This window comes from Mastacembelus armatus, chromosome 15, assembly GCF_900324485.2.
Source record: "Mastacembelus armatus chromosome 15, fMasArm1.2, whole genome shotgun sequence".
Taxonomy (NCBI): Eukaryota; Metazoa; Chordata; class Actinopteri; order Synbranchiformes; family Mastacembelidae; genus Mastacembelus; species Mastacembelus armatus.
Genome location: NC_046647.1, coordinates 11634451 through 11650274, shown reverse-complemented (window position 1 = coordinate 11650274; position 15824 = coordinate 11634451). Strand labels below are relative to the sequence as shown.

The 15824-nt window shown below is 37.8% G+C and overlaps 1 protein-coding gene across 1 annotated transcript in view; it reads right to left on the bottom strand.

Annotated features, from left to right (window-relative positions):
- Positions 1–15824, bottom strand: part of eys (eyes shut homolog) — a 123602-nt gene that overhangs the window by 38947 nt on the left and 68831 nt on the right. Inside the window, exons 33-38 of the mRNA XM_026309983.1 lie at positions 15577–15790; positions 10492–10682; positions 10242–10333; positions 7528–7678; positions 7253–7365; positions 6658–6908 (exon numbers count right to left, since the gene is read on the bottom strand). Of these exons, the coding sequence (XP_026165768.1) occupies positions 6658–6908; positions 7253–7365; positions 7528–7678; positions 10242–10333; positions 10492–10682; positions 15577–15790 (1012 nt within the window). The remainder of the gene's footprint in view (positions 1–6657; positions 6909–7252; positions 7366–7527; positions 7679–10241; positions 10334–10491; positions 10683–15576; positions 15791–15824) is intronic.

The window sequence follows — 15824 nt, the reverse complement described above, 5'->3', positions numbered from 1 at the left end:
AGCTCACTACTCATGATATGTATTGTGAAGGGTCTTTTTTGTAATTGTAAAAGAAAAATGAATGTCCTTGTTGGTGCTTTGGTGTTGGATGAAATTGATTTTTAAAGTTGATGACCAGTTGATGACTGACAACATTTAGAAGAGACTACAAAGCAAAATAAAAGCAAAGATGCACAGTACACAGTAAGCAGTGGTCTTAAAGTGGGTGAGTTTCCATGACTGGCTGAACAGCGCAATAGACAGACAATTAGTGGCAACAGTTAGACGCAGAACCTACTCCAGAGTCCCCTGACAGGTGGGTGGTTACGCTCCATGTGAGGGAGCACAATTCACAATTCACAGTTCACTTGCGACACAGGTGGGTGGCCAGACCTGAACCACCGACCTGTATCACAAGTCTCCCCCCTCTCTCTGCCTCTGTCTGTCCCAGTTTCCTCTCCGCCTCTCTGCAGACTACTGTCAAGCAAAGGCAAAAAATGTTTCCCCTCCTTTACCCCCCCCCAAAAAAAAGAACCTATGTGAATAACATCATCTTAGATGGGAAACATGCAAATGTCACACCTTGGTCCACCCCAGGTTAATGCTTTCTCCAACCTAAAATTGGCTAAGTGGACATACATTTTGAAATCTGTCTGTGACATGTTTGGCATGTCAACAAACACAAATCTACACAGCATCATACAGTGTTGTTTAGAGAAAGACAGCAAACTCCATGCACCTGCATTATTTTCATGAAATTTCAGACTAATATCTTAAATTCAAGCTGTATAAACAGCCAGCAACCACTAGGGAGAAGTGTGAACTTTAAAAAAATTGTATAGTTTTATTTATATATTTATTAGTAATGTGAATCTGATGCCCCAGAAGACAATAATACAACATAGGCCTATCCAAACACACTGCCAGTGGTAGATGATTTTTTTTTTTTTTTTTTCTGTCAAAGAATAAAAATAGACATATCTCTGCACCAAGGCAACTGCATTATCTGCACTCACTTACAGACTGAGTTTAATAAATTGTGTTTTCATTACCGGACCTATTTACTTCACTATTAGATAATGTACATTTCAACAATGATGCTCATACTATTGCATTTAAACAGCAGAACTTGAATAAACAATATCTATCTATATATATATAGATATAGTGATCTTCCATAGGTAACAATATAAGGACTTTTGCTGAAAATAAAAATACAACAAAGCCTTGATGGTGCTGGACTAATACTGAACACAGCCGTTTTGTTTCACTGTAGACACAGAGACTGTGTCCAAAAGCTGACCTGTTTGCTGTACAACAAAACATTTGAGTCAATAAGGCTAAGATCCCACTGTCACAGCAACAAATTTAACTAATGAAAGGAATTACTGCTGTTGTGCCATATGTGTAAATTCCTCTTGTGTGGAGACCTATTGTTTTGCTGTTGTGATGCTGTTTGATAGCAACGGGGGCTTAATAATGTCAAAGGAAGATTTTTATTTAATTTTTTTTAATTTGTTTGGTCAATGTGAGACTGTGTGTGAAAGCAAATGTTTTCAGAAGTATGAGAGGTGCCAATGCTGTGATGCTGGAGGATAAGGAGCTGAGCTCTGGCAGGCTGCCATTTGAATGTCAGGAGGAGGAGCTCATCTCTGGTAGGCTCTGGCACAGTTTAACCCCTGCATCTATCCCACGTACTGTGTCCTTGCTTTGCCAAAGCAGCTAAGAGAAGGTGGGCGCATCGTTTTTCTATTTAATTTTATTCTGGGCTGCTTGATCTGTGAGTCAGAAACCCCTCATGGACAGTTAGTGGATAACACACTTTCTGGTTATCAGTCATTCTTGTCAAGAGGCTATCATGAAAATGGCCTTAATGAGGTTATGAAAAAGAACTGAGTAAAATAGTGATTTAAAATATCAGCAAGGTGAATAGCAGGTTTTAACAATAATCTCAGTGGCCTGGGGGCAGTGAGATGCAGACTTGGTCTGGTTTAATCACCGGTCTTCAGACCAACACTTGAGAGGAGTTTCTGGTCTGCAATTTCTCACATGGTCATAATCCTGTTATCTTTGCCTGCGTGCTCTGCCACTTTCCCACTCTTGCTCTTTTCCTGACCAATCAGTGTGAATGACTCCTCTGAGTTGCACAGGATATTATGTGGAGGAGACATGACAGCCAATATTTCTAATTATTAAAAAAAAAAAAAAGCAAGAAAGAAAATAAAAACTGCTTTTTAGTTAAGGAAGGAGTCATTTTCTCAAGTTTTTCTTAGGCTGAGAATGATGAATCAATGCTGTAATGTTTGTTGGCAATTTCAGAGTAAGGCAGATTGAGCTGGCTCATTTTTTAAAGGCACCAGCAATTACAGCTAACACACATTAGATGCCTACAGAAAGAGCTGGCAGCACCTACCCAGTGTGTTGGCAAAGCAGGAAGTCGACAACCCCTCATCAGCTCCCATTAATGTCAAACACAAAAACAGAAAGGATCACCACCCTAAAAGTCTTTTGTACGCAATACATTTACAGAAAAGATTGTTTCTGGTCCCACTCAACGTAACTATCACCTGCACTGAGGGCCAATTCATATTTTATAGTTATATCAAATCATCATCTTTTTGCAGCCAAACATTGACACGAATACACAAAAATATTTTCATATTGTTTAAAATAAATATGGTTATTAGCGGGTTTCATCATATTTGAGATAAGAAAGGCAAATATTAAAAAAGAGGATTCAAAAGCACCAAGTAATTTGACAAAGTTATCTTTTAAAATAGGTTACATTAAAACAAATTGGAAAAAGGGGCCCAATCTTATTTGAATTGATGTCATGGTTAAGTAAAAGTTGCTGAAAAGACATAAATGGGACAAAACTGTACTTTTAACTTTATTTTATTATTCCTTTCTGGCCAACATAGTACATCACAGCTTAAAATATAAGAGAAGCAGGGATATAAGGTAATGAGCCGTAGAAGGAGGTCATGATCAATACAGACAAAGTCTGAATAATTTCCTGCCTCAGTGGTTTCGTCTTTTATGTGTACTTCCTTTCTTACCTTCCAGCCACATACTCCATAACTAATTTTTGTGATCACTAAGCTTTCATTTGAATGCTTACCTTCTTGACAAAGCGTTTTTGGCAAGGTCTATGACCTAGTGTGTCTTCTTTGAAGAGACAATTTATCATAGCTTAAAAGTCTGACATGCCCAGATGAACTGGCTTTATCTTGACAAAACCTGTCTTATGGTTGGCTACTTGATATCAAATACGCACTCAACCACCAGGCACTGGCCTGGATTACGGTACACCCTATCAGAGGTGCAACCCCAAGGTCCACACAAAGGAGAGTGAGACTCAAAGCTCACACGTGTCAGGCTTCTTATATACAGGCTGCACATAAAATACTGTACCTACTAAACTGACTGAGAAGTAAATCGGAAACTTTTGGACTGACACCTTTCTTGAAAAAAAACAAACAAACAAAAAAAAAAAAAGAACATGACATATTTGATGTGTGCAGACATTCTGTGTATAATACTATGGCAAATAAAGTCTTTATCCAGTCTCTGACATATAATGTGATGAAAAAAAGACTATATACAATAAAATGTTAGAATTCAAAATACTTGTATATCATTGTACATAACGTAGTATTTTTACTAATATGATCCAAAGGGTCTAAGGACTGATGGCGTCATATTTGTATATTGCATATTGTATATGTTTTATTTGTGAAGCCTCAAAAGCAAATTTGTGATTGGCTAACATCAACAGATTAGACCTTCTCCAACAACAATATAAAAGGCTGCAGTGACAAATGCACAACCTAAAAGTCATCTTAGATAATGTTTGACAGATCAGCATTTCATCTAGGTCACAAACAAGTCCACATCATTAGTCACTGCGTAGGATGATGTATCTATAATTAACTGAGAACAGGGGTGACTTGCTTTATACATCTCTTGTGGCAATTATTTAATTCAACAAGATGTTAGGACAAGGTTGTCACCCAGGAAAGTTGTCGTAGCAATACACATTCACAGACTGTCAGCATGTAAACAGCCTCTGGACTCTGGACGTCTGTGGGCTATCAGAACTAGCGTTGCAAAGCACATCAGTGGACGAGTGCTCATATGAGATTACACTCTGTTAAACCTGAGAGACCAAACTGCTTTTGAGGAGAAGCAATTCCTCAAACTCAGCAAAAAACGATTCTAAAAGGCCACCGCTGAAATTTAAGGGAAAAGTTTATGAGTGTGACAAGTTGAGAGATAAGCAGGAACTTTATGGTCATGGGAAGAAAATGCTGAGGTTAAATTCCATATTTTTTATGACTGATTAGAAAAAAAAAAACCATGACTAAAATGACAAGTGTGAGAATATATTAGCAAATAAAGCATAACATCTGACTAAATATGTGATGGGATTTTACCATATGTGCTGTGATGTATTGTATGTGTGCATTTTTACATCATATAGGTTATAACGTGTCCCGACATTATTAAGGTTAGCACTAAACCCGCACACTGTCACACAGGTAATATGTTCATGCAGCCGGTTAATGTGCTGCAGTCATGTGGTGATATTTTTTTGGCGTACTAGTAATTACCCTTCTGTGAACCTGAAAGATACAATCTTGAGAAATGAATGAATAATTGAGTAAACGAATCAATGAATGAATCATATTCCCAGTTCTTTACTGACTGGTTAGAAGTTGGCCAAAGTATCTTTAATAACAGGCTTAGGGAAGCAGCATCTCTGTCGTGTAAACAGCGGGGAGCGGGGGGGCACAGTTTTTCTTGGCGTAGCTGTATCCCACGAGAAAAACAAATGAGAGTGAAGTCTTAAAAATAGCACCACTTTTGTTACAGTGCCTGGAGAGACACATAACATTTCAGCACATTACCTAAACACCTGTAAATGAGTGTTTTTTAAATACATGGCAGAGGTGTCAAATAAGGGTGTCAAGTGCACAGAGGCTGTTCAAGTCATGTTAATGATTGTTTTACCTTGTACCCTGTGGATACAAGGATATACCATCAGCTTACAGCATGTCTCAATCATGCACAAGGGTTACAAAAATGGAGATCAATCCAGTTTTCATTATTAAAACTCTTTACAAGACTAATAAGAATTTCCATTGCTAGACTACGATGTGCAACTCATATTGTGTGACAATTTGTCATCACTGCTATCCAAAGCTCCTGATTCAAATAACTGAAACTGAAGGTGAATTGTTATTTGCAAACATTTCTAAAAGTGTGTTTTTAACCTTCAGCTTTTCCATACTTGCATGTGTCATATATGAGCAATAATGATTGCACATTTATTGTTTTACATTAAGAAACTTTAACTTAGAGAGAGGTAGAGGCATGTTTTTTTTTATTTCTGGGCCATGACCATAAATTAAAAAAAAAAAAAAATGACATGACAATTTTTTCTGGCAGATTATATCAGCTAATGTTAATGGTAACACCATGTTGGTTAAAAACAGCTCCAGAGTCCACACAACATGAGACTCAGGTTCACCTTTCACCATGACAGTGAGCTGAAGGATAAAGCCAAGACAATGCTGGACTGGCTTTGGGACAAGTCTCTGACTGTCCTTGAGAGGCCCAGCTAAAGCCCAGATTTGAACAGCACAGAACATCTGTGAGAGACCTGCAGATGCCAGTTCATAGATGCTTCCCATCTAATCTAGTGGTGCTTGAGAGGATCTCCTAGGAAGAATGGGATAAACTGCTCAAATCCAAAGTCCAAAGCTTGTAGAGACTTACCCAAGAAGCTATAATTGCTGCTGAAGTGACTTCTACAAAGCACTGAATTAAGGGGTCTGAAACTTTCTGAAAAGATTTCAGTTTTGGATTTGTAAGACATTTCTTATGATTGGTTACTGAATGCAGATTGGCATAAACCGAAAAGGATCTGAATACTTCATGAAGCCAGTGTATATACATAGAGTGCATGGAAGTGAACATAACACAGCATCTGCTTGCCTTATCAAGCAAACAAGCAATTAATTCACTCACTCAAGTATTACTGAGTCAGTGTCACTGAGAGAATGACTACACTAAAAAATATATATATACAGGATGCTGTTTCCTTCACTGTCAGAGCATATCATGCATGGTAAGAGAGGCAGAAAGGGATGTCAGTAGCTACATCTTAAGTGCACTCAAAGAAACCTGCCAAAAAAAAAAAAAAAAAAATCTTAGTATGCATGTTTAGTGCTGCTGTCTCCCTAGCATTAGTTTTGGAGCGGCTGGTACAAAATAAAAATTTTTCATACCGACATGGGCATTAGCAGAATGTTGAGCAAGTACTGCAAGGTCGTAATCTCATTCTCGGTGAGCACTGGAGGTGAATACGGACACACTGCGACGGTTCAAGCTGCTTATATGGAGCTTTCATTTCATTAATTATATTCTGAATAATTCGCATCACTCGAAATTCCAAATGCAGCAGACTGTAGTCGCCCTCATAGTGAAACCTATTAGCCAAAGAGGCTCAGCATACATTAACCAACATAATTTGTTGGCTGGAGCTTGATAACACCACGGTGGAGGTCAGAGAACATAGGGTTTATTAAGGTGTGTACTGCTTGTGTGTGTGTTATATTGTATACAGTATATGCAGGTAGTGCTGTCTGTTTAAAACAAACATTGAAAGCTTACCTTTCTCACAAAAAGTTCCTGTAAAATGAAGTGGGCAGTGACAGGAGGGCAGAGCTCCACCAGGCAGCTGAAGACATGTCCCACCATTGCGACAAAGACCATCATGGCAAAGGAAGGGTGCATGCAGAGGACGTTTTGGTGTTTGTGTGAGAGCAGCCATCGTAGTTGTCCTCACTGTGACAGAAGTGGGTGATTGAGTTGTCAAACTTGGAGAAGCTGTTGCAGTGGCTTCTATGGCATATGAAGCATACCTGTAAAATCAGACAAAAAAAAAATCCAACTTAATATTAGAATTGTTTGCTTTTAAGACTAAAATATTAACTACACGAGCTCAATTTAAAAGTAAAAATAAGTAGACCTATCTTTACTGCAATCCCAGGAAGACAGGAAAACACAAGTGTAAGTGTCTATCATCAAATCAAAAAGGATAACCCTTGAGTGTGTTAATGTGTTGGAGTGATTTTTCTTATATATAACCTGAGGAAAACTACAAACCAGGTTTTACTAACAGAAAACGACAAATGTCAGATAAAGAAATTATATGAAGGGAAAGGATCATGAACACATTATGTTTTTCAGAATGCAGAGACTTTACCTGCAGTGCTCTGTGTTGCTGCCTGTGATGGCATCAATTGTGTAAAAACTCCTCTGAGTGTTAATTTCAATTACTTCAATGCAGCCAGTATAGTTGTGGAAGGGTTTTGCTCTCTAAGGGGAAAGAAAATAATTACACAGACAACTGATCTGTGTGTAGGCACTGCTCTATGCTTTTACTTTAAATGATGCAAATTTACCCATAGATGAGGTAACTTTAGAGTATCTTAAGTACTGTATGTATGTTAGAGCCTCATGATTTCCAAAACATCTTACCTGATTGGGTAGATAATGTTGTGGTAGACCACCTGTGAAAATGTGGTTTGTTCTTTGTATCAATTGTCCCAACCAGTAATTACTTGCCGTGCTTTTAATTTTCTCATATCCAGAAAGCGTTAGCTCTGCTTCGCAGGGAGTCATGTGCTGCCTGTGAAAAGGTAACCAACACTTCACGCGCATGCACAACAAGCACAGGAACACTAGCTGTGTGAAGTAAATGCTATAAACATATTACATCATTTGATGTTAAGTGAAGTGTGTTGCACCATGGGGTTTTTTATTTTTGGTTATTATTTTCATGTAAGCACAAACAGGAATTATGTTATCTGCTGATATGATTACACCACACGTTTGAATAAAAAAAAAATGAAAAAGAATTTGAAAAGTTTGAAAGTACGGATATTATGATTTAAAAAAACAAAACAAAAAAGGCTTTGAAACAAATTGCTGTAATAGAAACTGACAATTTCCTCCTGCAGAAATCCTTAAAGTATTACTTTTAATTTAATTTTAAAAAAAAAAAATGGATGTCAGTAGTTATAAATAAACACTTTGCCAGTAGTTGCTTGAGAAGCAGAGTAAACTATCTGATGCAGAAAAAAAAAAAAACAGTGCTAAATGAGGATAATTGTTTTGTTTACTCAGTTGATACATTCATTAATCACAATTCTTTTCTGAGGTGCTGCAGCTGAACTCTATTTTGTTTTCTCTGGGTGTCTTAGGAGACCTGACACAACTCTTTTGGACCCACCCACACAGCCATTCATAGATTTCAAAATGCAATTCTCCACTTTGAAACAACAGTGGAGAGCAGATAATTACCTAAGTGCAGATTTTGGACTAACCGTCTGTAGCTTGAGGGTACTCAGGCCACAGATGCACAGTCTCCGCTCCAGCGTCTCCTGATACCCCTTGTTCCCAGAGTGAAAGTTAGAAGGCTCCGCAAAGCAATCTAGTCTGATTTGTTAAGCCTGTACTTTGCAGGCTGTTGCATATGCCAGCTAAACACTTGGGGCACTAACTCCAAGCTGCGTAAGTCCTTCCTCTAGAGCCAGTGTGGAGAAGCGGTTAATTTAGAAGCAGTCTGCCAGAGCGGCCTGGCTGGCAGCCAGAGGGCACTGTGCTCGCTGTCCTTGAGAAGTCAGCCCCACTGGGTTTCTATTTAACATATTGAAAAGCGTCTTTGACGGGAAGATATATTAAAAGTCTATAATGAGTTAGGCGGTGACGTTGAAGATGGCCATGGTGTTGTAGCTCTGGGTCAAATCAGACAAAGATGGACGGACTCGGCCATCAGACAATTACAAAGAATTTGCTTTGTGACAGCAGAAACCATTTTTCCATACTCCCAGGCCTCTAGTTATGACAGCTCTCTTTCTTGCAATGTCTCCAAGGGCTTGGTATGGAACATTATGATTGATTCATACTGCTGTTGTATTTTTCTAGCAGGGGAAAAAAAAGCAGGGGTGGAGCCTTAGAGCTCTTTATACCTGATTGGCCTTTAAGGGTGTACTTATATATTTAGGGCAGTGCAGCTATCTGTCAAGAAACATGAGCAAACCTTGCCAGTCAGCTTTGTTTCAGAAATAAATTGCTGACATTTAGCACATTATGTTCATAATCACCTTGAGTATCTTCCGTCTTCAACTTTCACCTCATCTTTTTTTTTTTGTGTAACTTCATCTTAAGAAAACAATTTATTTCATTTTCAGTTCTTCAAATTAGTTTAACAAAATCAAGCTAATTAAGAAATGAATAAATCATTGACATTTGCACAAAATAGAACCTCTTCCAAAAGAACAATATGAAAGGGGCTCTTTGTTAAAAAGTCTCTATATGTTCCTTTAATGCAAATGAAATTGATATGAGATTAGCTGCTCTGAGATGCTGCTTTGTTTCAGCTTTTAGCTCATGCATAATAAACTTTAAGTCTCAAAACTAAACCACAATATCTCATCTCAAAATATAATGGAGATGGCTGCCAGCAAGATTGCACATAGGCTTAGGAACAATATAACTAAAGGGGCCTTAGCCTCACTTTAAATCATTTAAACATTGATTTTGTGCTCAGCTCTCGCTTGTTAATCTTTTCGTAATGAAAAACTGCAAATGAAGACTTCAGAAAAGCCAATAAAACATGGTCAATGATCACTAATGCATTTTAATAGGCACATTCTGACATTTGTTTTAGTTCTTTAAAATTTAAGCTCATTTGCCCATTCGTAATATAATCTTAAGTCTTAGTCTTGTGATTCCTGCCAATTATGTGTGCCCCCCCCTGGTATTAGTTACAGCCCTTCTCTTAAAAACATCTGCCACACTTGAAATGAGTCAATAAGTAAGGATCAACTTAATACCACCTAAGGTGCTAACAGTATTTGAACAAAATTTGTATATTACTAAGACCTAATGTAAGAAGCTTATCATTGTGAATGTGCCTCTTTTTTTCCCCAATACAGAACATATTTTTGCCTGAAGCAAATACATAACACACTACATCTGGGATGGAGTCTATGTTAATACACCCTGTAAATTAAAAGCTGTAAAATAAAATGTGAACTTTTTTTTTTTTTTTTTTTTTAACTTCTATGTTTTCCCCCTCACACTGCAGCAGTATTTCCTTTGTTATAAAAAAAAGTGTTGACCACAGCACAGATCTGAATCTTCACTTCCACATTCACAAGGTTAAATGAATGCAAAAAATTACGCACCTGATGTTAACAATGTGAACCTTGCCATTATCAACACGAATTAACGTGTTGATCCGTGTAACTTCGTCCTCGTCATTACAGCAAAAATCATACTGAAACAATTGAGAGACGTGTTTTTTTCATGTTACTGCTCTAAGAGAAGTATGCATGGCCCAGGCAATTACTGAATTTAATGAGCAAACAGCATTTTATTGATGTAGCTGCTATTAATGGAATAAATAATTATGCATTATAACTTGCTCCTTTTTACCTGCAAGATTCCAACCAAGATGAAGAGTTTCATGAAAAAGAAATCACCGTTAGCAGGTCCTTGGTCCACATATAGTATAGTTCCCTGGGCCACTTGGGTTTGAAATCTCACAGTAATGTTGTTGAGTGCGCTGAGGTCAATACCCTCAAACTCCAAGTATGAATTCCCAAAGTAGTGAATGTAGCTTGAATCTAGGGGGAAAAAAAACAAATTTAAAGCTGAAATGGGGGGGAAAACAAAGAAAGGTTCAACAGACTCCAGTTTATGCATCTTTACTGTAAATTCTGCTGAGAATCTTTATTGATTCCTGAAAAAAAGAATTAAACTTTTCATTTGCTTCATTCACAGGGAGGTCAGTGCACTGGGTGAGACACAGAACAGCACCCTCAGAATTAAAAAAGATCCAGAGTTTGGCCACAGCAGGGCAGATACTTTCTGCTATGGAGGCTTGAACATGGACTTACAGGTTTTGCTAATGAACTGTATGTAAGTGTGATCTGTGGCCATCAAGCAACATGGATTGAATACAACTTAAAAAGACTACTTTATAGTGCAGTGTGAAAGGAAGAGGCAAAAGAAGATAATTATTATTCTGAAAGAACAGCTTTTCGTTTTTCTCACTGTACAAGCATACTGTAAATAGTCTTATTTGGCAAAACGCTGTGAGGCGTGCAAATGGCACTATATTAGGTGTGAGAGGAGTCTTGGCTGGAATTACCACATTCATATAGGTTTACTGCATGCTTCATTTTATAGTGAAATAATTTGGCTTATATCAACCATGAGAATGGGCAATTATGGGATATTTCACTAGAGGTTCCAGGGCCTGGCAGCTTAGAGGGGGCAGTGACGCAGACAAACTTAAAACACTGACGTAAACTGCAATTGAAGGCAAGAATTAGAGGTGCTCATGCTCAATATATTTCTCATTTGAAGGAAGTAGTGCAATTTGTTGTAGAAAAGTCAAACCAGAGAGCCCTTTAAAATGAAAAGCATTGCTGGATGCACCTGTCTCATGCTCTGTCTGTTCTTATCTGAAAAAAGAAATCATTACACTAGAGAAATCAGCAGAGCTCCTTTAAAGTTGTTGCCATGATTAATCGAGCAGCTTCAAGTGAGACCTTTATCAATATTTGTTACACGTCATGTACTAATAGGCCAGACCCCCTTTGATCTGACAGTGGGCCCCTCAGGACATTTGGCAAACAAGCTAACTTAAACAGCACAGTTTTCTCTGGAGAGCAATGTGACCTGACAAAAATAAATAAATAAATAAATAGATAGATAAATCCCTGACACAAAAAGTAGGAATTATCAGGAGAAGACCTACTGTGATCTGTGAATTAATAAGGATAAACGCACACAGCAGCAATGCTGTGCTGTCTTCTGCTTCACTCCTGACAATGGGGTTTGCCAATGCTGATGATGGAAAATTACCCCTCAGAGACAAAGCTATTCATTAATTTTAAAGCCTTGTTTAGTCTGATGTAGTCTTTGATGCAGTCTGAGGCTGCTGCCAGGAGGCAGTATCATGCCTCATTAGCAGTTAGCTTCAGTCTCTCCTTCAAAGGTCTTCTGTTTTTACCACTACCTTACATTCTCACACCAGATATTTCATCCACATGCCTAAGTAACCAGTCAAGACAAAATCTGAATTGGAAATGCGTACAATATAAACTGTATCTAATTTTTCCCCACATTTCAAAATCCTGTTATGCATACCAGCATATATATATATATTTTTTTTTTTTCCTACTGTTAACATAATGCTGACCAAGGCCTTTGTCATTACTCTACTCCATTCAAAAGCTTCTCTAGTCTCAATAAAAAAGTTGTCTCGCTGGACTAATCCTTGATTATAAATCTTTCAGACCAGTTTTAATTAGGATCCATCGTAACGTGTCCATAAAAGAGGGGAGGAAATTGATGGGAGTCATATGTAATGTAACATAGGAAGGTGGAGCTCTATGTTGCAGCACAGACTGTATGCGGGTGTCAGGCAGGTTAAAGCACAAGATATTGCACTAGAAAAATATATTTATAGGAATGAGAACTTAAGATCAATTAATATGAGGACAGACTTTGGATGGTGGAATCTAATTGATATAGACTTAATGTCCCATTTATTTAAAAAAAAAAAAGCCAGGATGGAAGTCCTGATTCATTCCTGATTTATTGGGTAAGGTAATAGACTGACTGATTGAACTTGTCACAGGACAGAGATAAAATACAGCCATTCTTGGACCCAATTTCAGAGCCCTGGGGGAAGGCAAAAGGTCATTCCGTACCTAGAAAACTGGCAGAAAATGTCTTATATTCAAGCTGGGTAATAAAAGAAGATTTAGTTGAGTATTTTTATATTGCTGAGCTACATGGACTAAAAATCCTAAATTATAACAGCTTTTTTTTTTTTTTTTTTCCCAAATCCTGTGTCTTAGAATATCATGGTTGTGTCGTTTTAAAAATAACTTATGAAATTACTCCAACGCACTGCAACGACAGTTACTGTACAGGAACACACAGGCCATAAACTGCAGCTGAAATGACACATTTAGACACTGCTGTTCTCATCTCACTGAACTGTTTTCTCATGAATATTCAGAGCTGCGCACATCTTGCAAATGTCATTATGACTCACAAGTAAAGTTTGTCAGTGAGCTTATCAAAATGGTTAAGGGGCACATTAGTTAGGCACTGCCAACGCATTTACAAACAAACTACAAACATAAACTTGTGCTAAACAGAAGGTTAACAAGGTGACTGCCCCAAGACAGGTGCTACATGTTTGAACTGACTGTATGGTTAACATCATACTTGTCAACTCGATTTTTGAAAAGTTTAAGGAATTTCGTTTCCTCTACACATGGAAGCAAAAGATAACAGCTTCACCTGTGCTGCGGTGATCACTCTAAGAAGAGTCCACCTAATTGTGGCTTAGCTGTGGTAAGCCTCTCTCCCCATTCGAGATCCCCATCATCTTTCATACTGCAGTGCCGAATTACTATAAAGCTCTGCATTGTATGTACATGATGGGGGGAAAAAACCCAGTAGACAAACTCATCTGCTTTTGTCTGTACTAGTTTACTAGTAGTGTACTATTTTTTACACCAAAATTGAGACACAAAAACCTAAAGATTGTTAACAATTCAAATGTTCTGTTAGGAATGTTATCTTCCAGTGTCAGTACTAACTTAACTATCTCCTTTATGCTTAAATTCCCATTGACTTGATATACAGTATTTCAAAGGTTGTGGAGCAGTCTTAGGTTTAAAGGAGCACTATCTGAGTCTATTTCAAGCAGCACCAAGGGCACTGCATGCGTTTAGAGATGGTGACCTAGTTAGATAAACTCATGAGTTTCTGGCTCCCCTTACTTTAAAACTTATTTACTTTGATTATGCACTTACGCAGAAAAGGCAAAGAGATGTTTTGGTGTATCGATGCTGGAGTTTGTTTTTCCTTACCAGTGTCTCGTGTGCATGTTTAACCCTCTCTAAACCGCTGCGCTGGATGAGGCTTGGATCAGGTGCAGTGGGGAGCACTCCATTATGTTTGGCCCCACAGTGATTTTCAGAGTGTCGCTCTGAATTGGCTCAAGCTCGTCTGTGTTCAATAGTTCTGTTTTACAGCTCTGTGAACAGTTTCAAAGGTAGACAGACCTCATCTGTCAAGGAGTAACAATCTGCCCAGTGCTCCGAATTCCTCCTCTCACATAGATGACTGAATCCAATAGCAATAATGTATAACATATTGGATTCTCTGTTATTTGAGTGATAAAGGATATAGGCCAAAATAACAACTGGACTTTAAAATGATTGTTCTCAAACAGAAACAGAAAACACACTTTCCTGATTTTACCTGGGTGATTTTTCACCACGGCTGTACAAACTACTATGCTTCAAAGAACATAAAATTATGTTTAGAGTACCAGCCTGGTGGTAGTCCCCTCTTATTTGGAACTGGCAAACCTTGCGCATGAAAAATGTTTGGTAGGAAGGACGAAGAAAGGACAGCTTTGCAATTTTGGCCAGAAAAAAAAAAAAAAAAAAAAAAATCTGGACCACTTTCAGTGTAACTTTTATAAATTGGAGTGATAATAATTTAAAGGCACTCCCTTGCACACATAACCTTAATTGAAGTAATAGCAAAGTAATGGGAGCTGGGACTTGATTGAGAAATGTTAATTTAAAATGATGCATTACTAAAGCTGACCTGTTTTTTGAGGTTACAGGTTTATTCTTGGTAGCAAAGGAATTGTACATCAAAAACAATGCAGAAGCCATGAGTCTTTTACTGTACGCAAATATAATTCATAAGCACATTGATCTGAAGTTCTTTCTCATACTAGAAAGTTAGCATAGAAAGTAGAACCAACCTAAAAACATAGATAAGTAAAAACTGAAGCAAAAAGTGAAACTTCTTTAATGCATGCAGCCTTTGAAGTTGAATTTGTGTCTTTCACAATTAGGAAACTGCATTTACTCTAAATCTGCTTAAAAGAGACCTTACGGATATTGCATCATCAGTGTACCCAGGGGCAGAATCCCTTACACACGTAAAATTAGCACTACAACAATAATATAAAAATACTCCATTACAAGCAAAAGCCATCACCATAAATAATACTTAAGAAAAAGCATGTAAGTGCAGTACTATCAGCAAAAAGATACTATAATATATATAGTTTCAAAATAAAAGTTGTTCCACAGAAAACAATGACCTTGAGTGCTTCTATTATTATATCATTATTACTGATGAAGAATGCATGATCAGCATTTACTGTTAAATTTGGTTGAGGTGTACTTAATATCTCCTCAGGATTTAGCTTAATGTAGTGATTCCCAACTCCTGACACGTGGCCCTGATCAGACACTGCTTTTTTTAATCAGGACACAGGGCAAAGAAGCTGTGAACTGCTGGTTTAATCTTTATCTGAAGCATTTTATTTTCTGTTTGTCTTTAAATAAAATCTTAATCAGAAAAGTAAAAAAGTACAAAATTTTCACTCTGAAATGTATAAACTTGAACTTCAGTTAATTCCCCACTACTGCCTGTATAAACATGCATGAACGGTGTGTTCTGTACCTGCGAATTTCTCAGCTGCTGGTGTTGGGGTGAGTGTTAAAATCGGCACCGAGGATGTGGAGCCACGAGTGATGTTCTTGACTACAGTCGCCAAGGTAACAGCATCCGTGACAGGGGCCAGGCAGCTGACCTTGTTGATGTCATCTACACAGGAAAATGCTTCTGGACATGGATTCAACAGGCAATCATCATAGTTGTGCTCACAGTTCCTTCCCTGTGTTTATAAAACAGACATCCTTTAGATGTGT